This window comes from Trichosurus vulpecula, unplaced genomic scaffold (genome assembly GCF_011100635.1).
Source record: "Trichosurus vulpecula isolate mTriVul1 unplaced genomic scaffold, mTriVul1.pri scaffold_40_arrow_ctg1, whole genome shotgun sequence".
Classification (NCBI taxonomy): Eukaryota; Metazoa; Chordata; class Mammalia; order Diprotodontia; family Phalangeridae; genus Trichosurus; species Trichosurus vulpecula.
The window spans coordinates 1891-24668 of NW_023494524.1; the positions used below are offsets into that span (position 1 = coordinate 1891).

The following is a 22778-nucleotide window of genomic DNA, read 5'->3' on the forward strand; positions in this document are numbered from 1 at the left end:
TCTCTGGAGATGGATAACATTTTTCAGCATCATTATAAAGTATTACTGTTACTATGTACAATTTTCTAGTGATTCTGTTCATTTCACTTTGTGTCAGTTCATGTAAGTTCAGGTTTTTCTAAAGTCAACTGTTTGTCATTTCTTACAGCCCAGTAGTATTCTATCACAATTATATACAAAACTTGTTCATCCATTCCCCAGCTGATGGACATCCCCTCAGTTTCCAGTTCTTTGCTACCAATTTAAAAAATAATATAAATTTTTTTGTGCATAAAGCTTTTTCCTTTTTTATCTCTTTGGGATAAAGACCAAGAAGTGGTATTGCTGGATCAAAAGGCATGCAGTTTTGTAGCCCTTTGGGCATACTTCCAAATTGCTCTCCAGAATGGTTGAATCAGTTCACAAGTACAGCAATAGTGCATTAGTGTCTCAGTTTTCCTCTGTCGCCGCCAGCATTTTCTTTTTCTGTTGCATTCAGTCTGATTAGGAGTAGGTGATAGTTCACAGTTGTTTTTACTTGCATTTTTTCTAATTAGTAGTGATTTTAGAAATTTTTTATGACTTCAGGCAGTAAAACATTAACTTTCAAATGGAATACAAAAGTAGGGAAAGAAACAGGAGAAGTAACTTTACGCTTGATGGCTCTAAATCTTTACAGACTAGAAGTACTCCAAATCTTCCCCTCTTATTAGCTAGCTTTTAGCTCCCTTCAGGTATAGTTCTTTTTACATTTGAAAAACGTTGCTGAAAAAGGGCTTCTTGGTTATTTCTATTTATTATAGGCGGCCTTCACCTGCATAAAGAACCTGTGGAACCGGAAGCCTCTAAAGGTTTATGGTGGACGGATGGCTGAATCCATGTTGGCCATCCTATGCCACATCCTTCGTGGAGAGCATGTTATCCGAGAGAGACTAAGCAAGGAAAAAGAGGGAGCAAAAGGAGAGGAGGAATCTGGGCAGGAAGAAGGCACCTCCCGCCGAGAACCTCAAGTGAACCAACAGCAACTACAGCAGGTTGAGTATACCTCAAATGAGTGGAAGAGTAAAGTTAAAGTCAATAGACTTTAGACTTTCAATAGAATAGAAAGCCTTCTTTTATACCTGTCTCTTCTGGGCAGCCTTGGAGTCAAGAAAACTCATCTTCTTCAGGTACTTACTAGCTATATGACCCTGGGCAAGTCACTTAACCCTGTTCGCTTCAGTTTCTTCTTCTGTAAAATGAGCTGGAGAAGGAAATGACAGACCCTCTAGTTTCTTCGCCAGAACAGGGTCTTGAAAGTCAGACATGACTATTCAGGGCAACAACCTACATCTCTTCTAAGCTGGGTAGAAAGTAATAAGCACAAGTCTGCACTGTAAGAACATTGTTGGCCACACTAAAGGAAAAAACTTGTTATTCATTCTTTTCTTTCAGTTAACATTTGTATAACACCTGAAAATTTGGAAAGTGCTTTACATATATTATTTTATTTGAGTGTTACGACAACCCTGGGAGGTAGAAGATGGTATTACCCCAATTTTATATTTGAGGAAACATGGGGTGAAAAAGCTGGGGTGAAAAAGCTAATAAAATTCTTAAGGAAGGATTTTTATTCAGCTTTTCTTGACCGTCAAGTCTGGGTTTCTATTCATTGTACTGTCTAACTGGCCCTTATTTTAATCTTTGTCTCTAGAGGAGTGTAACCCTGTCAAGTGATTTGTATATCTTCTACAAGGTGGTATAATTTTTTTCAGGTCTTGAATAATAATAGTAAGGCACTGGTGAGGAAATCCATACAGTCAACTTCGTAACCAAATTATATCATGTGGCAAAGGCTGGAAATTAATGCTAAAAGTAGTTTAAATTTTGTGAAGCAGTAGAATTCAGTTTTGGGACTCAATGCTACATTTTCTAGACTCCTGATTCTTCGCAGAATCCTTTTAGTTTGGCTCAAATTTGTATTTTTGCAAGTTAATCCGGTGTTTCAAATTCTCTCTTCTATAGTTAAATAAAATTAGTTGTTTTTGTATCCCAAATTTTGGGGTATTTACTCAGTAAACTGTATGAAGGAAGACAAAATGACAGTTCTCTGCCTTCGGGGAGCTCAGAATTGGGGAACACAAGCAAATTGCTGTCTACAGGAGAAATATTGCCATTAAGTTGTGTCCAAGTCTTCATGACTTTCTTGGCCAGGAAACTGGAGTGGTTTGCCATTTTCTTCTCCAAGGTCCTCATTTTTTGATTGAGGGAACTGAGGCAAACGGAAAGTAAGTACTTTCCCAGAGTCACAAACTAGTTAGTCTGAGGCTGGATTTGAAAAGGCACTAGAATTAAAAAGTGTTGACAGGATCAGATTTTAAAACTGAGACTTGAACTTAAGCACTACTGCAAAACCCGCTTTGGTGTTTCTCTTTTCCAAACTGAATATCCTGTTTGTTTCAGCCAATTTTGATTATATGTGATCTTGAAGCCCTTCACACCATCTTGGTTGTCTTCATTAAAATACTCTTAAACTCTCTACTATCCTTCCTAAAAGATATCACTTAACCTTTCTAGGCTTTTTAAACCTTTTTTCTGTTCTAATCTTAGCCAGTAAGAAAATATACCTAAAGAGGTAGACTCCAAGTCCATTGCACTACCCATTATTGCTACACAGTTTGAAAGAGAAAATGCAAGAAACCATAAATTTTTATTATGTAATGCTTGCTTTTCTTTTTCAGGGATATATGTCTTTATATAACTTTGAAATCTTTCCTACTTGTTCTCAGTGGTACATTTTGAAATACTTCATTGATCTTTCTTTTTTACAATTCTGTTTATCAAGTATTTATTAGTAAATTAGTTTTATTCTAATATTTAATTGAATTTGTTCTCTATGGCGTGTTGGATATGAGAAACTTAATTTTTTTTTTCTTATCCAGCTTACTATTTATCCCGTTTGATTTAAAACTATTTTAGGTTTTTTCTTCATATTTTTTCCAATTACATGTAAAGATAGTTTTCAGCATTCATTTCTGTAAAACTTTAAGATGCTGATTTTTCTCTTTCCCTTCCTCCCCCCTTTCCTCAAAACAGCAAACGATCTGATGTAGGTATAATACATATTTCTACATTATTCATCTTGTGAAAAAAGAATCAGAACAAAAGTGAAAAGCACAACATAGAAAAATAAACCAAAAGTGAAAATAGTATGCTTCAAACTGTATTCAGACTCCATGGGTTGTTCCTTTGGATGTAGTTTTCCATCACATTCCTTTTGCAGTTGTCTTGGATCACTGTATTGCTGAGAAGAACTAAGTATATACTAGTTAATCAACACACAACGTTGCTATTACTGCGCCCATCATTTCTTATAGAAAAATATATAGATATGGCCCTTTGGGCATAATTCCAAATTGCTCTCCAGAATGTTGGATCAAGATGTTTTAGTTTTATTGATGCAAAAAAATTAATATTTTAATCAAATTGTGAACTCATTGAGCTTGCAGATGCACTGAAAGTCAAGTTACTTCATTAGTTCCTTATTTCCATCGTTCTAGAACTGTGCATATCCCTTCCTTGATAGTTCATGTTTTAAACTGATGTTCAGAAATCCAAATCCCATTCTCAGGTTTCTCTTCTTACCCAGATGTTTATTTCTTCCTTTGCGAAATAGGAGCTTTGGGGGGGGGGGGGAGTGAGAGAGAGAGAGTTTTTGTGTGTGTGTGTGTGTGTCACACTAATTTTGACATTTTTATTCTAGCTAATGGATATGGGGTTCACAAGAGAACATGCTATGGAAGCCTTATTGAACACTAGCACCATGGAACAAGCCACTGAGTACCTGCTAACACACCCTCCACCTCTCATTGCTGGTATTGTTAGAGTAAGTGTACTTTTTCTGTGCATTAGTTTTCCATTGTCAACATTCTGAGGACTAGAAAGAATGTTATCAAAAATATAGACATCTGTTTGAGATGTATGTAAATAGAGAGGCAGAGTGGGAATCAGTATCTTTGTTCAAGTCCCTCCTCTAATGTATCATACTTAAGTAACTTCAGCAGTATTTTAGGACAAGCTCTACAATAGGTGCTGCTTGGCATTATTATTGAAAATTTTATAATCTGCAGAGCATTTAGGGTTAGGGTTAGAAATATAAATTTTTCATTTACCTTGTATTTTAAGATTAGCAAAGCTTTTTTTTTAATTGTCTCATTTAACTTCACAAATCTGGAAAGTAGATGCTAGTATTATCTACCTTTTCTAGATAAAAGACACAAACAGATTAAATGATTTGCCCATAATCACACAGGTAGTGAACATGTAAGGCAATATTTCAATTCCTTTCTTCTTTACTGTTTTTTATACTTTCTATCCACTGTGTGCCTAGCTGCACAAATCTGGTTGAAATGAAAATTTTGAAATTAATAAATTCCCATGGGTGTAAGGTTGTGACCCATCATTATTATTATTTAGTAATAAAGAGAACTTAAATATGTTAATATGGTCCAGCACCTTTTCTGTGATTCAGTTCCCTGAGTGCTGTTTCTATTAGATTCACTGAATAAGCCTTAGGTTCAGGTTAAAAGCCTAACCAGAAACCTGTGTAGGTTTTGTATAAAGTTTGTTCATCTTTCCTAAATAATTGTGTGTGAGGCTGCTGTGCTAGTCCTGTGAATATATAGTTCCTGCTACCATCTTAAAATATTTCATATGCACAATACACTCCAACGTGGAAAATAAGTAGACCTACTTGTTTTTTTAGCAGCTAAGCTACAGAAAGGGCTTTGATGGATTCTAAATATTGAATGAATGTGTTGCTTTAGGATCTCAGTATGTCTGAAGAGGACCAGATGATGAGAGCTATTGCCATGTCTCTGGGACAGGACATCCCAATGGATCAGAGAATGGAATCACCTGAGGTAAAGAGGTGGTGGAGATTTCTCAATGTTTCATTTCCGTCTACAAGCTGATTGTTGAGGGAGACTCCTGGCCAAGAGACTTTAGTACTGCTTTTGTCAGCTCCATCTCTGCATTTCAAAACCAAAAAAACAAACCTCTTGGACTTTTTATTTCTCTCCCAGAATTATTAATGGGTATCTAGTAGGCCTGATAAGGAGTTTTTGAATAAGAATTGACTTCTTCTTGTGGCTGTTGGGTATCATTGATAATCTGCTCCACTATTAATCATAGTTGAATACTGGCATCATTGCAAAATTTCTCTGCTTTGGAGGCTATAAGAAAACTTTCTGGAAATGGCTAAAGGATTATGTAGATAGATAGCAGTTGCTTTACTTTCTCTAGCTGTTGTGTATGACCACACCTGAGGAATCCTCATGCATACTTTCTAGGTTGCAAAAAAAAACTTTGTTCTTAATTTTGTTCTTAACTTAACTTAACTTTGTTCCAATTGTGATGGCTTCCTTGTTCTCTGTCTCCATGATCACTCTCACCTGCTTCCAGGAAACTGCTTGTAGGAAGGAGGAAGAAGAGCGGAAGACCCGAGAAAAACAAGAAGAGGAAGAGGCAAAATGTCTGGAGGAATTTCAGGGTGCTGAACCCCTAGAACCAGAAGAACTGTATAATTTCACGGACAGCATGTTACCAGGCTGCTTCCACCTCCTGGATGAGCTTCCAGACACTGTGTACTGGGTGTGTGATCTAATCATGACTGCCATCAAACGCAATGGAGCTGATTACCGAGACGTGATTCTGAATCAGGTGGTCAGTCAGGTGAGGGATCCAGTGCCTTGTGAAGGTATTTGGACACTCGGTGATTTGGCTTCTTAGAAGCTGAAGGGGGTTATGGAAAAAGATTTTATCTACTTTGGAACTGTAGGAAGTTAGGAAGACCTGAGTTCAGATCTGGTCCCAGGTACTTCTAGCTGTATATGACCCTGCGAAAGGCACTTCACTTGACTACGTAAGTTTCCTCAATGGCAAAATGGGAAGAATAATAGCATCTCCGTCTGAGGGATTGAGGATCAGCTGAGATATTTTGGGGAAGGGGAATGTGCTTTTCACAGTGCCTGAAGGACCTATACGAATACTTGTTCCCTTCCTTTTCTCTTAAAGCTCTATGACATTCTTAGACAAGTGGTCTCTGCTTAAACACCTAATGACAGTAAGCAAACTGGGCAACCTATTCCATTGCCACATGCCTCGCTGGTTTGAATGCGCTCTTCTAACTTCCTCTTAAAGTCATTATCTTGTGCTACATACATTTATTTCCAACATGGATGTTGGAAATAAGGATGTGTGACTCAGAACAATGAGTGTTAACTTGAGTTTCTGAATAACTAGTTTGGCAGTAGAAACAATTTTTAGAGAAAGGCATTGGAAGGCATGCTTATCAGATTTTTGGGTCACATGAGGCCAAAAGGAATAGGTCCTTGTGAGTGCCATGATCCAAAAAGATCCCTAAAAACTAGAAAGCTGTACAACAAGAGGTTAAAATAGACTGGGCCAAATCAAGATTAGGCTTATAGGTTAATTTCCCAAATAAAAAATGGGGAAGACACAACTAGATAATAGTTTATCTGAAGAAGATCCAGGGTCTTGATATGAGAAGGCAGTTTGATTTAGTAGACAGTGCAATTTTAGGGTACATTTAAGGGTCACAGAAGACCAAGGAGAGAGAGAGAGAGAGAGTGTGTGTGTGTTTTAAGCTAGAGAGTATCTACAGGGATGTTACTAGATGGTAAACAAACCTAATAGAATGCACACTATTTGGAGATGTAACCTGAAGAAGAGAAAAATAGGCTGGGCACAATTTTCACAGATCTAAAGATAAAGGGAAAAAACAACAAGAAACAGTAGCTGTAAGTTGCAGAAAGACAAGTTTAGGGTTTGTTAAAGAAAAAAACTTGGTTGCAATCAGAACAACACGAAGAGGGATGGGCAGTAGTTTGGGACATGGTAAGTCTCTCCATCCCATTCCTTGACCACTGTCTCCTTCAATCTTCTCTCCCTTCTATCAGCCTACTCCCTTTTCTTTTTTCTTTCCCTTCCTACTGCGTATAGGGCAAGTTAAATTTCTAAATCTGTTATTCCTTCCTTGAACCAACTCCAATGAGAATAAGGTTCAAACAATGCTCATCTCCCTCCCTTCTTTCCCTCTAATATGTTTTTCTCCTTCCTTATGTGATGTCATTTACCCTTTTCTGCCTCCTTTCCTCTTCTTTCCTTGCAATCCACTGAATTTTCACCACTGAATTAGATTTATCATCACATCAAACTCAGTTTATACTCTCTCTCTCTCTCTCTCTCTCTCTCTCTCTCTCTCTCTCTCTCTCTCTGTATATCTCTTCTAAATGTCATAATAAAGATACAGTTCTCAAGAGTTGAGTTAATCATCTTCCTGTGAAGGATTGCTCTTATGTTTACTTTTTTATGCCTGTCTTGAGTCTTGTATTTAAAGATCAAATTTTCTGTTGAGCTCTGGTCTTTTCATCAGGAAAGTCTGGAAGTCCGTATTTGACTGAGGGTCTATCTCCTTCCAGAAAGATCTTTCATGTGTGACTGCAATCTAAACTCCTTGCACAATATCATGTTTTATATCAGGGCTGTCCAACCTTAGTTTTTTATTGAAACAATAGACAATATATTTTGATTTGCCATTTTACTGAGTTCTGCAGTAGCTCGACCTCATTTGTGTAAATTTCTATGCTCCTAGGTATAAATCTCACTGCAGGCTGCATTTTGGACAGCCCTGATCTATACTATGATCCTTTCTTGTAGAAGCTGCAAGGTCCTATATAACCCTGACTAGTTCTATGATATTTGAATTGGTTTTTTTGGCTGCCGTATTTTGTCCTTGACTTGATAACTTTTGGAATTTTGCTACAATATTCCTAGGAGTTTTCAATTTGTGATCTCTTTCAGGAGGTGATCAGTGGATTCTATCTAATTCTAGGTACTTGCCAGTTTTGCTTGATAATTTCTTGAAAGATGATATTCAGCCTCCTTTTTTGATCATGGCTTTCAAGTAGACTGATAATTCCTTAATTATCTCTACTCAGTCTATTTTCTAGGTCAGTGGTTTTTTTTCTTAATGAGGTACTTTACGTTTTCTTCCATTTTTTTCATCCTTTTGGTTTTATTTGATTCTTGATGTCTCAGAGTCATTAGCTTCCACTTGCCCAATTCTAATTTTTAACAGATTGCTTGTTTTCTTCAATTAGCTTTTATACCTCCTTTTCCATTTGGGTAATTCTATTTTTTAAGGAGTTGTTTTCCTCAGTGGACTTTTTCCCTACTTTGTCAATGGTATTTTTAAAGAAAATGTTCAATTTTTCTCCTACCTCTTTTATTTAACTTTTAAAATCCTTTTTTAGCTCTTCCAAGAAAGCTTTTTTTGGGACCAATTTATATTCCCCTTCAGGTTTCAGATGTGGGCATGTTGACAATGCTGCCCTCTTCTGAATTTATGTTTTGAGCTTTCTTATCTTCACAGTAAGAATCTATTGTGTTTGTCATTCTGTCTTGCTTTTTGCTCATGATATTTGCCTTTTTCATGGCTTTTAAAGTTGTTATGTGCTTTTAGGGCATGGAGGCACTGTCCTACACTTCCTATGCTAGGGGTCTGGTTAGTGGCTTTGTGTGCTGAGGCCAGGTATAGTCTCTGTTTTCTTGGGATTACAGTAAAGCTGTTGAGTTTGGAGGTGGTCTGGCCCCCTCGCTCTGGGCTGTGCTAGCGCAAGTGGTGATTGTCTGCGTTGACTATGCTAAGATACCGTATTGACACTTGCCCTGGGGCTCAGGTTCTCCCACTGGTTTGCTGCAGTGGGGCTTACACAGACACTTTCCAGCCTGCACTGCTCCCCTTCCAAAGCAAAAGGAACCTTTTTGTGCAACAATCTTTCTGCTGGTTGTATTGTTCCTGAATGTTTCTTGGAATGGTGTTTTCTGGGTTTTTCAAGGTCAGTAAGGGAGGGTGAGAGCTGCTTACTCCTTCTTCTGCCATCTTGGCTACCGGAAGTCCAATTTTGATCTCCTTTCCATTCCTTATGACTCACTTTATTGTTCAGTCATTTCAGTTGTGACTGACTCTTCATGACCCTATTTGGGACTTTTTGAGTAAAGATGCTGTAGTGGTTTGTCATTTCCTTCTACAGGGTCCTCATTTTAAAGAGGAAACTGCAGCAAGTGGGGTTAAATGACTTGCTTAGAGTCATATAGCTTATAAGTGTCTGAGACCAGATTTGAACTTGTGTGGATGAGTCTTCCTGACTCCAGGAAGTTGTATCCACTGTGTCACCTAGTGGCCCTATGATTAAGATACAGGACTATGAAGTTCCTCTTAATTCTGCCACAAATAAAGACCTGTTCTATACCCTAATACATAGACGTGTTCTACACCCTGAGGACAAGAAGTTCTCATCCAGGCTTAAATAACTAAAGGGTAAAATCCTGATAACTGAAACCCAGTTACCAGATTCATCTCCTTCCTTCTTGATATAGGTATGGGAAGCAGCTGATGTTTTGATCAAAGCTGCTCTTCCTTTGACAACTAGTGACACAAAAACTGTGTCTGAGTGGATCAGCCAGATGGTCACCCTTCCTCAGGCTTCAAATTTGGCTACCAGGATTTTACTGCTTACGTTACTCTTTGAGGTAAGGTTCAAGGCTGGGACAAAGTTCAGTAACCATGAATTTCAGGGCTGAGGAAAAACAGAAGCCTTGTGACTGAATCTTCCTTCTATCAGAATGGAAGAAGAAACCACTATCACAAGGTATATATATCTAAGTAATTTTAGCACTTTAGTCACTTTAGAGTCCAACAGTATCTGGCAGAAGGTTGACCTTTCCAGTGCTAGGCAGGTTCTTAAAAAATACTCTACCCTTGATCCTCACTAACATCCCTTCCCCTAATCCTTCCTTGCTTCTCACATCGGGGCCTTTCCTGATTCAGGAACTGAAGCTGTCCTGTGCTCGAATAGTTGAATCTAGTGGGATCCTCAACATCTTGATCAAACTGCTGGAAGTAGTACAGCCCTGCCTACAGGCTGCCAAAGAGCAAAAGGAGGTCCACACCCCAAAGTAAGTCCCAACTTACAGTGCCACATCTCTGAGCACTTGTAACTGGTTGTGAGACCTGGTGGTCTCTATCTTTCTTGTGCCTCATTTTGTAAATTTCCTTAGCTATACAAAGAAAAATTTAGATCTGCTAGCATATTTAGACCCAGTTCTCCTTAGGGTCATGTGATTCTCACAGGTCAAAGATCTGATATTTGTTTCCCTGAGTCATTGTGTTTTCCCACTATTGGAGCAGTTTTCTACCTCTTTACAGGTGGATCACTCCAGTACTCCTTCTGATAGACCTCTATGAGAAAACAGCTGTTTCCTCCAAAAGGAGAGCACAGATGAATAAGGTAAGGGACCAGCCTCACATAGAAGTTGAAGAACCCCATTCAGAGACAAGTCCAGAGACAAAAGGCTAGCCCCAAAGAGAGTAGAAAGATAGTCGTAAAGAAGATACATTTCTTTTTCCCCCTTCAGGGAAATGTGTCAGAATCATTCTTCATTGTTTACTTGAGAGAATTTAGGAGTGAACTCAACTCTAGGTGACTCTGCTAATCTCAGTGTCACTATTAAGAGAAATCTTTAGATACCATGCAAGAGTGAGGCTTTATCATGAGCAAAAAGTGGCCTCTAAAGAAGCAATCAGTCAGCAGATATTTATCTATTATCTCTGTGTACTGGGCATTTTGCTAAGGTACAAGTACAAAGAATAAATAACCTGTTCCTACCATGTGCAAGTTGCCCAGCTTGTATTGGTCTGATCAGGTATGATCAGATACACTAAAACTTGACTCTAGCATAGTGATGGCATTTTGGTCCTCTTTGAGAACGAAGGATAGAACCAACCAATATATAAAACATTTGTGTATATCATCAAATACAAAGTACTTTTCAAGGGAAGACATTAGTAGTTCAGGTGATTAGGAAAGGTTTTACCCAGAAGATGATGTCTCTGTTGCATCTTAAAGGAAAAGTGTGAATTTATGACCCAGAGGTAAGGAGAAGACATTCATAATCATCTTTATGAAGGTAAGAGATGGAATGTTATAAATAAGGAGCAGACGAAGGCCTAGTTTAGCTACATTTAGAAGTTCAAGAGGAAGAAACTTATACTGATTAAGATTTATAACTTTCTTTATTCTTGGCAATTTGCTGAAGCCAGAATGTGTGAAGTGCAAAAGATAAAATGCATATGGTTAGAAAAGAAACTAATTACACTGAAATACAGTAATCAAAATACTAAGAAGTTCACCGACTCCTGGTAAAGCATGCTTCGTATAAAGGGGGAAGAGAAGAAAACGCAACAGAACCCTGGAGATTATGATATAGTAAAGGAGACTGAGAAGGGAGCATTCACACAAGAGGAAAACCAAGACAATAAATTTTGAGAGATTGAGATGAAGAGATAGTTGTAGTTACTTGGCAAAGGGAAACTTGGATCAATGTGTGCTCAAAGGTGGGAAATAGAGTCTTAATATTAAGGGATAGAAAATAGTACACTGACCACGTCAAGGAATGAACTCTTTAAGAAAAGAAGGAAATGATCAGCTAGTTAGTATACTACAACTGTCATAATTTTGATTGAGTGGAAAATTAAAATTTTAACAATGTTAATGATAATATTAATTTGTTTTAGTTGTTTGTTTTTTTTTGCCTTGGGGGGGCAGGACAGTTGGGGTTAAGTGACTTGTCCAAGGTCACACAGCTAGTACATGTGTCACATGTGTCAAGTATCTGAGGCTGGATTTGAACTCAGGTCCTCCTGACTCCAGGGCTGGTGCTGTACTTACTGCGCCACCTAGCTGCCCCTGTTTTAATTGTTTGGACTTGAAAAGCTGTTCAGAATACAAGGAGTAAATCATTTCACTGTGGAACAAAAATTACAGGTGGCCCAGTAGAAGGCAAAGGGTTCTGGATTTCAACTTTGGTAGGGTCCAGTATCCTAAAGGTTATATTCCTGAGGAACATGCATATGAGAGATCACAAGAAATAATCTTTTTTCGTGAGATAACTAAATTAATCATGGGGATAGACAAACAGAACAGTAATCGAGGCAGATGACTAAAGACTATGTCTACAAAGGATATACATAGAAAATTATAATCTTGGTCTTTCACCCAAAAGAGAATGGTGACCTAGACAAGGTGTTGCAAAGAGCAGAGTGAGCCTCAGCCTAGTATTACCAACTCAAGTCATGTTTGTTGGTTAGGGAGTTGGACAACAGTTGCTCATAAAAGATAGTTTTTGGTGGCTAGGTCTGGGTCTGGTTTCAGCTTGGACTGAGTTCACTAATTGAATGCATTTTTATGTGTAGTATCTACATGCTAGTAGCAATAATTGGCGTTGGTTTGATGATCGATCTGGACGTTGGTGTAGCTATAGTGCAAGCAACAATAGCACAATCGATACAGCCTGGAAAGCTGGGGAGACAAGTGTTCGATTCACAGCAGGGAGACGGAGATACACAGTCCAGTTCACTACAATGGTACAGGTATGATAACTGTTGAGATTTTTTATGATGATAACACATACAGTTCAATTAAATAAGATGTCTATGGATGAAATACTGTGATATTTGACTTCACTTGGTTTCAGCCAGATCTTTTCGTAAATTGATGGGCTTAATTCTTACACAGGAGTTGAATAGTGCAGGGTAATGAAAGCATGTATTTTTATATGCCCAGTGCATTTTATCCCAATAATTATTTTGTAAGGGTTTTGTTATCACTTTTTCCTGATAAGATTTTTCTTGTAATGCCTTTAGACTGTTCATATATATATATATATATATATATATATATATATATATATATATATATATATATATATATATATATATATTTCCTTATAGTTTCCACCACTTTCTTACTTAATCCTCTAAACAATTCTGGGAGGGAATCTGGGGATCTTGAAGCTGAGTCACCTGAAATCAACCTTCCTTTAGCAAAGTGAGAATAACTTGTCTCTTGACATCTGCTCTATCCTCTCCATTACATGTACAGTGTTTTAACTGCACAGATTAATAGAATATCTAATTTTAAGAAATTAGCATTTCCACTTGTGGTAAAAGAATGGTCTTCGCATTGTGTCATTTGCATCTGAATTTCCAGGTCAATGAAGAAACTGGAAACCGGCGTCCTGTTATGTTGACCCTATTAAGAGTTCCTCGGCCAAATAGAAACTCAAAAAACACCCCTGGGCAAGAACTGAATAGTGCTATGGAAGAAGGCAGAGAAGTACATATTGAGCCAAAGGAAGGAAAAGTCAATGGTATAGTCTTCCTCCTTCTTCTCTGATCTCTCTGCTTTCACTTAGTCTTCTAGAATGCCCTAGTAGTTTGCAGGCCAAGCATACACCTTTTTTTTTTTGGAGGGGGGAAGGCAAGGCAGTGGGGGTTAAATGACTTACCCAAGGTCACACAGCTAGTGTGTCTTCTGTCTCAGGCCAGATTTGAACTCAGGTCTTCCTGACTCCAGCCCCGCTGCTCTGTTCACTTTGCCACCTAGTTGCATCTTCATCCATTTTTTAGTAGTTTACTCTTCAGCAGGCTGAACTTTATGGTCACTAACACAGTTATCACTTTTTGAGTCATCCAGTCTTAATATTTGCCATTCATTCATCCCCTGTGAAAGGAAAGACTTGTTCAGGGAGAGCTTTGTTCCCAAACATCCCCTCTTCTCCCTTTTCCAGAACTGTCCTTGACTCCAGAAGTTCCTTGCCTTGAGAAGGAGATGACTGTTGAGGATACCAAGTTAGGAGATATCCTGATCCAGGGTCTTACAGAAGAAATGGTGACCATCTTGATCCGAGCTTGTGTGAGCATGCTGGGTGTCCCTGTGGACCCAGACACACTGCATGCCACATTGCGCCTCTGCCTAAGGCTCACTCGAAACCACAAATATGCTATGATGTTTGCAGAGCTGAAGAGTACTAGGATGATCTTAAACTTGACCCAGAACTCAGGTTTCAATGGATTCACACCCTTGGTGACTCTTCTCTTGAGGCACATCATTGAGGACCCTTGTACTCTTCATCATACCATGGAAAAAGTATGTAGCACTAAAATGTGATAGTATTCTCAGCTCTTAGAACTTCCCATAGAGTTAACAGTTTGTCTTTATTTTGGACATTTCTTTGAATAAATTTAACTGCTGTTGCCAGGTAGATATCTCTGTATCAGTACCAGTGTGGGTAATTTGGAGAACAAAATGTACTTATTCTAAAAGATAGTGGAAAGTGGTATGAGCATTAAAATCGGTTATATCTAGTCCAGGATTAAGATGAACAATTTCAATTCAATAAGCATTTATTAAACACTTGCTTTGTATCAAGTACTATACTGGGAGTACAAGAAAATACAAAAGATAGTCCCAGAAGAGAACATGAAAACAAGTATGTACAAAGCTACATACAGGATAAATAAGAAACAATTAACATAAGCAAGGCACTAGAATTAAGACTGTTAGACTTTCAGTAAGTTGGATTTTAGTTAGGACTTAAAGGAAGCCTGGTCAGTAGAGTAGAGAAGCCAGAGCTATGTTCCAAGTATGGGGAAGCAGCCAGAGAAAATGTCCAGAGTGTTTTGTGGAATACCCAAAAGACCAGAGTTATTGACTTGAAGAGTACATGTTGGGGAGTAAGGTGTAAGAAGACTGAGCAGGTTGGGACCAGGTTATGAAGGGCTTTGAATACCAAACAGAGCATTTTGTATTTATTTGAGGGGGAGCTCAAATGGTCAGCCTACATTTTGGGAAATCACTTTGGTGGCTAGGAGAGATATGAGGCAGGCAGACCCCCACCAAAATGAGAACAAATAAATGCCTATAGAATTAACATTCCCAGTCATTAGTATATCAAACCTTCATGATCAGTCTCCTTTCCTGTTTTCAGAAAGCTGATAATAATTTAACTTTGTTGCTTACAAATTTGGTTTTTACTGTTACTTTTTAACTAATATTTTACTTCTCTAGTACCTGGATATTTTCACAAGAATGTTTGTTCAGTTGTGTCCAATTCTTCTTGACTCCATGGGCCATAGCACACCACGCCTTTCTATCCTCCACTGTCTCTTAAAGTCTGTCTAGCATCATGTTCATTGCTTTTGCCTTCATTCTTTCCCAGAATTTGGGTCTTTTCCAACAAGTGCTATGTTAACATTAGGAACCCAGTGTATTAAGCTTTGACCTTCCAGTAATAGCCTGAATTAATTTCTTTCTGTATGGACTGATTTGCTTAGGAGGCCCCTCAGAAATCTTCTCCACAGTTCAAAAGTGTCATTTGTACAATGCTAAGCATTCCTGATAGTCCAACTTTTACAGCCATACATAGCTACAGGAAAAACCGTGGTTTTGCAAAACTACATTGACCTGTGATATCTCAGATTTTCAGTATGTCATAAAGATTTACTGTACCTTTTCTTCTAAGAAACTTGCAAGCATCTTTTAATTTTATGGCTGCAGTTGATCTTTGTGCCCACAAACATAAAATCTGGTACAGGTTCCATTTCTTCTCCCTCTCCTTACTGGGAAGTGATGGACCAGTTACCACGATCTTGGTATTTTGGGGTTTTTTATTATTTTTAATTATTTTTAAATTAAATTAAACTTCAAGCTAACTTTTACACCCTTTTCTTCCACACTCACAAAGAGGCTTCTAAATATCTTTTCACTTTCTGCCATCAGAGTGCTATCATCTGTATATCCAAGGTTGTTGATACTCTCCTGGCAACCTTAGTTACAGATTTTGATTCATTCAGCCTGGTATTTCATATGATATATTCTGCATTCAAGTTAAATAAACAAGGTGACAATATACAGCCTTGCTGTACTCCTTTACCAATCTTAAATCAATTAGTTTCTTCCATGTTTAGTTCTTACTGTTGCTTCTTGGCCCATATACAAGTTCCTCAAAAGACAGGTAAGATAATCTGGTACTCACATCTCTTTGAGAAGTTGCCACATATTGTTGTGATCCACAGAAAGGCTTTAAATGAAGCACAAGTCAGTGTTTTTCTGGAACTCCTTTGCTTTCTCCATAAACGAGCAAACATTGGCAGTTTGGTCTAGTTCCTCTAAAGTCTCTTTGAAAACAAGCTCGTCTGGTAATTCTCGGTTCAAGCCAAGCTTGCAGAATTTCAAGCATAACCTTGCTGGTGTGTGAAATGAACACAGTAGTTTGGTAACTTGGCATGGCCTTTCTTAAGAAATGGAATGTAAACTGATCTTTTCCGATCCAGGGATCACTGTTGAGTTTTCCAAATTTGGTGGCATATAGAGTGCTAAAAGCATCATCTTTTAGCATTTTAAATAGCTTACCTGCAATTCCATCTCTCCATCATTCTATCACTTATCATTACCAATTCTTCAGGGACCAGTTAACTTCATTCTCTAGGATATCTGGCTCTAATTGAGTAACCACACTGGTGATTATACGTGATGTTGATCTTTCTTGGATAGGTCTATTGTGTATTCTTGCCAATTCTTATTACTTTATGCTGTTTCTGTTAAGTCTCTACCATTCTGTCTTTTATCATGCCTATTTTTTGCATGAAATATTCCTTTGATACATCTGATTTTCTTGAAGAAATGTTGTCTTTCACATTCTGTTGTCTTTTTCTACTGCTCATTTAAGAAAATCTTCTTATTTCTTCTCTTTTATGGAATTCAGCATTAAAATTGGGTATATCTTTCTCCTTTCCCTTTCGTTCTTTCCTCATCAGATAGCTGTTTAGCTGTCTTGCTCTTCCTTTTTTTTGGGATGTTTTTTGTTGTTGCCTCCTATACAATAAAGCATGTTATTTAATGACATACTTAATATGGTCTAATGGTTTTCCTTCTATTTAAGTCTGAATTGTACAATAACAAGTTCATAGTAAATTCCAAGCCTTGTTTTAACTGACTATGTAGCGCTCTTCTTCTTCTACAATACTACTTGGTTTTTTTCCCACAAAGACAATTTTCTCCCTCCTGTTTTTCAGGTTTGAAGCCTTTTTTTGAGTATTCTAGGCACTTTATTTTTGAAAATCATTTCTTCCTGAAAGTAAAAATTCCTACAAGATAATAGCATTCTAACTATCATTTGATCTAACCTGAATCATTTGACATAGTAAATTAGTTTTTCACATGTTTTCCAAAGCTTTGTCAGATCTCAGATAACGTGCCTACAACACGTGATGTAGAGAAAGTGATTCTGGATTTGGAATCATAGGACCTTGTTTTAATCCCATCTCAGTCATATGTTATCTTTATGATTTAAGTAATGTGCTAGGCTATGTACTAGGCCTATAGAACACAAATTTTGAAAAATCAGACAGTTGCTACTACTAAAGACTTTACATTCTGGTAGGGAAAAAAACAATCACATGTGTGCTAGAGAAAATAAATACAACATAGTTTAAAATGAAGGGCACTAGCATTTCAGATTATGAAAGGATTAATGTAGAAGAGCTAGTTGTATGTTAAAGGAAGACAAAAATTATATGAGGTGGAGGAGTACATTTTAATCCGTGCTGCCACTGCACCAGCCTTCTTGCATTTATTGCTTCATTTCCTGCCAGTCAAATGCTGGATAAATACTGTACTTTTGAGAATAAGCAGTTTCCTCTTCCTAACTTACATCCTTTTTAGACAGGAAGAGCTAACTTATGCCCTGCTGTGGACTCTTTTGAAGACTACACAAATTAACAATTATTTTTATCTTCCATATGTTAATCTTTTGGTACATGAATGAGAAAATAATGCTTTTTCCAGATGGATCTTCACAATGTTTGTCTTTTTTCAGGTTGTAAGATCTGCTGCTACAAGTGGAGCAGGGAACACTACCTCTGGGGTTGTGTCTGGTAGCTTTGGGTCTCGAGAGATCAACTACATCCTTCGTGTTCTTGGACCTGCTGCCTGCCGTAATCCAGACGTCTTTACTGAAGTCACAAGGGGATGTGTCCGTATTGCCCTTCCTGCTCCAAGAGGCTCTGGGACTAGTAAGTTTCAAGGGCTACCTGACACTGAAGGTGCCATTCATTCTTTTACAAATGTATTGATTTTCATTGGGTGCAGCTTGGGGTCTTCATGTTTGTCAGTTATCTCAAGGTTTGGAGTTAGGGTGAGCAAGTTTCCCTGAGCTCAAATCCAAAAGTTTTTCTGCCTTACTTCTGGAATTCTTTGAGTGGTTTCCCACCAGTGTTTCTCATTTTAGAAAATGAATTGTTTGTCTCCATATTTTATGACTTTATATTCTTTTTCTTGTCTTCCCTCACATCCTGTTTATATGTTTTATGGTCACTCTGATTTTATAAGAAAGTCCTTTGGGAATGAGGGACAGGCTGAATTAGATTTACAAGAAGAATTAAATGTAAGATTTTACCCTTGGAGTTTAATCATTTGGTTGTGGCTGGATTGGCTCTTCTTTTTAAGGAAAGATGGGGTAGTGGTGTAGGTAACATCCTCATCAATGACCGGGAATGTTTTCCTCTTGTACTTCTGCTCAGCATCAGATGATGAATTTGAGAATCTGAGAATCAAAGGGCCAAATGCTGTACAACTGGTGAAGACAACCCCAGTTAAGCCTTCTCCTCTACCTATCATTCCTGACACCATCAAAGAAGTGATATATGACATGCTCAATGCCTTGGCTGCTTACCATGCTCCAGAAGAAGGTTTGTGGCTTAAAGTAGAATCTGGCACCTTTAAGAATGAAAAATTCTTACCCATGTTTTAGTTTGCTTTTCTGATCTCCTTTCAAAGTGAAAAGTCGTTACAGGAAAAAAAATATTTGTAGCCAGATAAGTAGTTAAAGGACATCACAATGCTAAATTTCAAATTCGTACTATAACTACTATAACTGTCTACTTTATATGAGAAATAGGTTGGGAGAAATTGACCAGGAGAATTTAACTTTATATAGTAGAGTGTTTTTTTATTTTTGTTCAGTCTGTTTTCTTCTTCATTCCCAATGACTGGGAGCATGACTAAACAAGCCATCTCTTGGCACAAGTTTCAATTTTATTTTATTTATGAAGCTCATTTTTTAAGTGGCCCCATTACATCTTGATATTAAAACCTTGCATTTGGGTGGTTGTCTTTTACAGATAAGTCTCAACCTAAATCTGGAGTGATGACTCAGGAAGTTAGTCAGATTCTGCAAGACATGGGGGTTGATGTGTATCAGCAGTATAGCTCACTAACACAACAAGGCAGTGACTTTGACACCCAGACTGGTTTCACTATCAATGTAAGTAAACATTAGTGTCATTTACTAGGTTAGAGTGTAGAAGGACCTTGCACATAACTTGACTCCTCATCTGTAAAATAGGGTGGGAATACCTTCCTCTCAGGTAATTGTAAGGAAAGTGTTTTATAAACTTTCTGAGTAATGAGATTGGTTATTATAAACGAAGAAGAGGATTCTCCTCAATATAGAATTAGACTTAGGTTTTTTTCCCCATTGTTTTGAGGTGATTAAAAAAAATTTAACTAGATTCCCTGCATTGTAATGGTAAAGGTATTAGATCTTTTTTTCTTTTCCCCCTGTAGGCACAAGTCTTTGCTGCAGGTGGTACATTTACTGAGACACCCCAGTCAGGTACTCCTCAAGGAGAAGGTAATTTTCTTTATTTTTTTCTTTCCATAATTAATGTTCCTTAGAATAGTGGCTTGAGATACTGTTAGTGTCATCAAAAAATATTTATCAGATAAACTATTTTAAAAAACTTTATACTTTTATTGGAAGAAATCTTGAAAGATGGAGGTTAAGTTAGGAGGATTGAGGTCCTAGTTGAAAGAGCACACATAAAGAGTAATTTTTGGCTGTTTAATGTCAACTTGGAAAAATCTTTGGGTGAAGACAATATATGACTACGCTTATTTTTGGAAGCCTCACAGGTTGCTGGACTGACTTTAGTATGACTCAGTTATGCACAACAACAGACTAGAATGTCAGTTCAAGTTTCTTTTTTACCATGTGCTTAGGACACAAAAAAAATTCATGTAAAAAATTATAATACAGCAAGATATTTTGGGAATAATTTAAGGATATTCTTCAAGGAAAGTCACTAGGAATAAAGAGGCCTGGGAAAAAGAAGTGAGGGTTGAGAAAGTTACAGGCACAGAGGGATCACTAGTAAAAATGCTTGAAATTTGAGGTGGAACGAAATCATGTTACATGAAAATTAATATAAGAAACAGAGTGTTTCACCTGAAAGAGAAAAGACTTATAATCAAATATTTTAAGGTCAGGTGGAAAAAAAATATACTTGTTCCACTTTACTAAGAAAACAGAATTAAGAGAAATAGGAAAAATAAGCATAAACAGTTACAGCAAAAGTGATATTAGAGTGAATTCTTCCTCATGATAACTCTTGAATTCAGTTCGACAAATATAATTTTTATGACTGATAATTACACAGAGGTTGGAAGGTAGTTTCACAAGAGAGAGAGCTAACACCTGGAGGTCTGAGAAAGATTTCATTCAAGAAGTAAATTGTGCTTTGTGGCGTTTAGGGTTAGAAGTAAGTGAATACATTTAAGAGACAGCAATGAGGCATTAATGTATCCCAGACATGAAGCAGAGATTGAAATCTCTTTGATCAGATATATTATTGAGGTTTGGCCTTCCGAGGTAACATAGGATATGTCATGTAGGTTAAGGGCATCCAGAGTTGTTCCCTAGCTTGAGTCCCTAAAATGTTCCTATGGAGAAAAAGTTTTCTTACAAAATTAATAAAATCATTACATTTGTTACCTAGGCAGGATTACTGTAGTTATGCTCATCTTTACTTGGCAGATTTTGTATTTATTAAAATGGCCTTAATATGGGTCTGTGAGAAATTGATAATAAAATCAGAGCCTATAAAATAAGTACAACATTATAGAATCCAGTGTAAAGTACTGAAGCAGGAACTGGTCGACCATTGTGCCCTTTAATACAATAATTTTCATGTAGAATGAAAAATCATTTAGTAGTGTTAGGCTTTTGCCAGATAGAAATAATACCCTGTTGTCCCAGGTGACATGACTTCTTCTTTCTTGCTCATTTTTTCTTATCCACCAAAAAACTTTTTCTGTTCTAAATCTTCCTGTGTATCCACCATTGGTGCCTAAATTTTCATCTGCCTATTGTTGTTACTATTTCTGTGTGCAAATTGTAAGTGTAGAAGAGTGATTTGGTGTCCATATCTGTCTTAACAGTTTTGACTTCGGAAGAATCTCGAGAAGAGAGAAAGGACAAGGAAGGGAACTGGGCATCTGAAGAAAGCAAACAGAAAGCCAAAGACAGCAAACCTTTAATGCCAACCTCCACCATCCTTAGGCTATTGGCTGAGTTGGTGAGGTCCTATGTTGGCATTGCCACTTTGATTGCCGGTTACAACTACACTGTGGGCCAGTCTGAACTAATCAAAGAGGTATTTTGAGACGTCATTTTCATACAGTGGGCAGGGGGATAAAATGGAAAGTGGTATCACAGAAGACAAATGCTATTTCCCAAGGCTTCCCAGCCTTTCTTGTTTATGATGTTTTGTCTAAAAGCCAGTTATGTTTGTGTTTCATTATGTTATAGGACTGCAGTGTTCTGGCATTTGTCCTGGACCACCTCCTTCCTCATACCCAGAGTGCAGAAGATAGGGACACTCCAGCTCTGGCCCGCCTTTTTCTTGCCAGCCTAGCTACAGCAGGCAGTGGAACAGATGCTCAAGTGGCTTTGGTAAATGAAGTGAAAGCAGCTTTAAACCGAGCACTGGCAATGGCTGAGAGTACAGAAAAACATTCCAGGTAAGTGGCTAAGCCTAGACAGAGGTAAGCTAAATGTTGCCCATTTGGTTTATTGAATTTTAAAATGTAAAAATTGTTCTTAGCTCACAGACTGTACAAAAAGAACAAAAGCAGGCATAGATGGCCTGTAGTCCCGTAGCGTAGAATAATATAAGTAAACATTTCATGTTTCTTTAGCCTCATGTATCACAGTAGCCTGTTCTTTGGATCCTCTGAAACTTAACAGTTATCACTAAATTTGTACTCTGTGCTGAATCCTGCACTTAAACTCTGGGAAGATCTATCAGTCAGGAAACATTAAGTTCCTGGTAAATAGTAGGGACATAAAGAAAAGTCAAATTCCATTCTCTAGAAGTTTAAAATATAATGGGCAAAGAGAATACAAAGAAAAGAGGAAGTAATTGACCCACGTTCTGGTTGGAAATTCAGAGCAATCCCAGATTACTATAGCCAAATGAGAAATGAAAAGATGTCTTAAGCGGTTCCCTTTTAGAGTTCAGAGTTAATTTTAGCTTCCTACTCTTTTGGAGTTGCTTGTGGTCTATAAGCAAAAAAAATTCTATCAAGTTTTGCCAGAATCTGGGCTGTTTAAACAGTTCTGGAAAGCATACCTGGATGTTACTTCTGAAGAAAAGGAAGTAAGAAAGAAATATGTACTCTAGAATACTACATACTTTAAGAAGGTAACAAAGCCTAGGCTAAACTTAGAATTGTACCTTTCACCAGACTTCAGGCCGTGATGTGCATCATCAGTACCATAATGGAATCCTGTCCATCTACATCCAGCTTTTACAGCAGTGCCACCGCAAAGACCCAACACAATGGCATGAATAACATCATAAGACTCTTTTTGAAGAAAGGACTAGTGAATGACTTGGCTCGAGTACCACATAGTCTTGACCTCTCCAGGTAAAAGCGCTTGTCCCATTTCCAGAGCACCATGAGAAAGGTGAAATTTTTTGTGAGATGGTAATTTCCATTTGAAGCTGCCATCTCTGAAACGTTTCACATCCTCTGATTCTTGCATGCCTTTCC

The 22778-nt window shown here is 37.7% G+C and overlaps 1 protein-coding gene across 1 annotated transcript in view; it reads left to right on the forward strand.

The window, feature by feature from the left end:
* Positions 1-782: 782 nt before the first annotated feature.
* LOC118833336 (E3 ubiquitin-protein ligase HUWE1-like) overlaps positions 783-22778 on the forward strand; it is a gene marked incomplete at its 5' end in the record, with an annotated part of 49713 nt that continues 27717 nt past the window's right edge. The window contains 17 exons of the mRNA XM_036740699.1: positions 783-1013; positions 3722-3844; positions 4785-4880; positions 5422-5691; positions 9421-9573; positions 9872-9999; positions 10250-10331; positions 12296-12472; positions 13092-13251; positions 13672-14030; positions 17761-17956; positions 18464-18631; positions 19064-19206; positions 19509-19575; positions 21162-21376; positions 21532-21743; positions 22470-22652. Coding sequence (XP_036596594.1) covers positions 783-1013; positions 3722-3844; positions 4785-4880; positions 5422-5691; positions 9421-9573; positions 9872-9999; positions 10250-10331; positions 12296-12472; positions 13092-13251; positions 13672-14030; positions 17761-17956; positions 18464-18631; positions 19064-19206; positions 19509-19575; positions 21162-21376; positions 21532-21743; positions 22470-22652 — 2963 coding nt within the window. The remainder of the gene's footprint in view (positions 1014-3721; positions 3845-4784; positions 4881-5421; positions 5692-9420; positions 9574-9871; positions 10000-10249; positions 10332-12295; positions 12473-13091; positions 13252-13671; positions 14031-17760; positions 17957-18463; positions 18632-19063; positions 19207-19508; positions 19576-21161; positions 21377-21531; positions 21744-22469; positions 22653-22778) is intronic.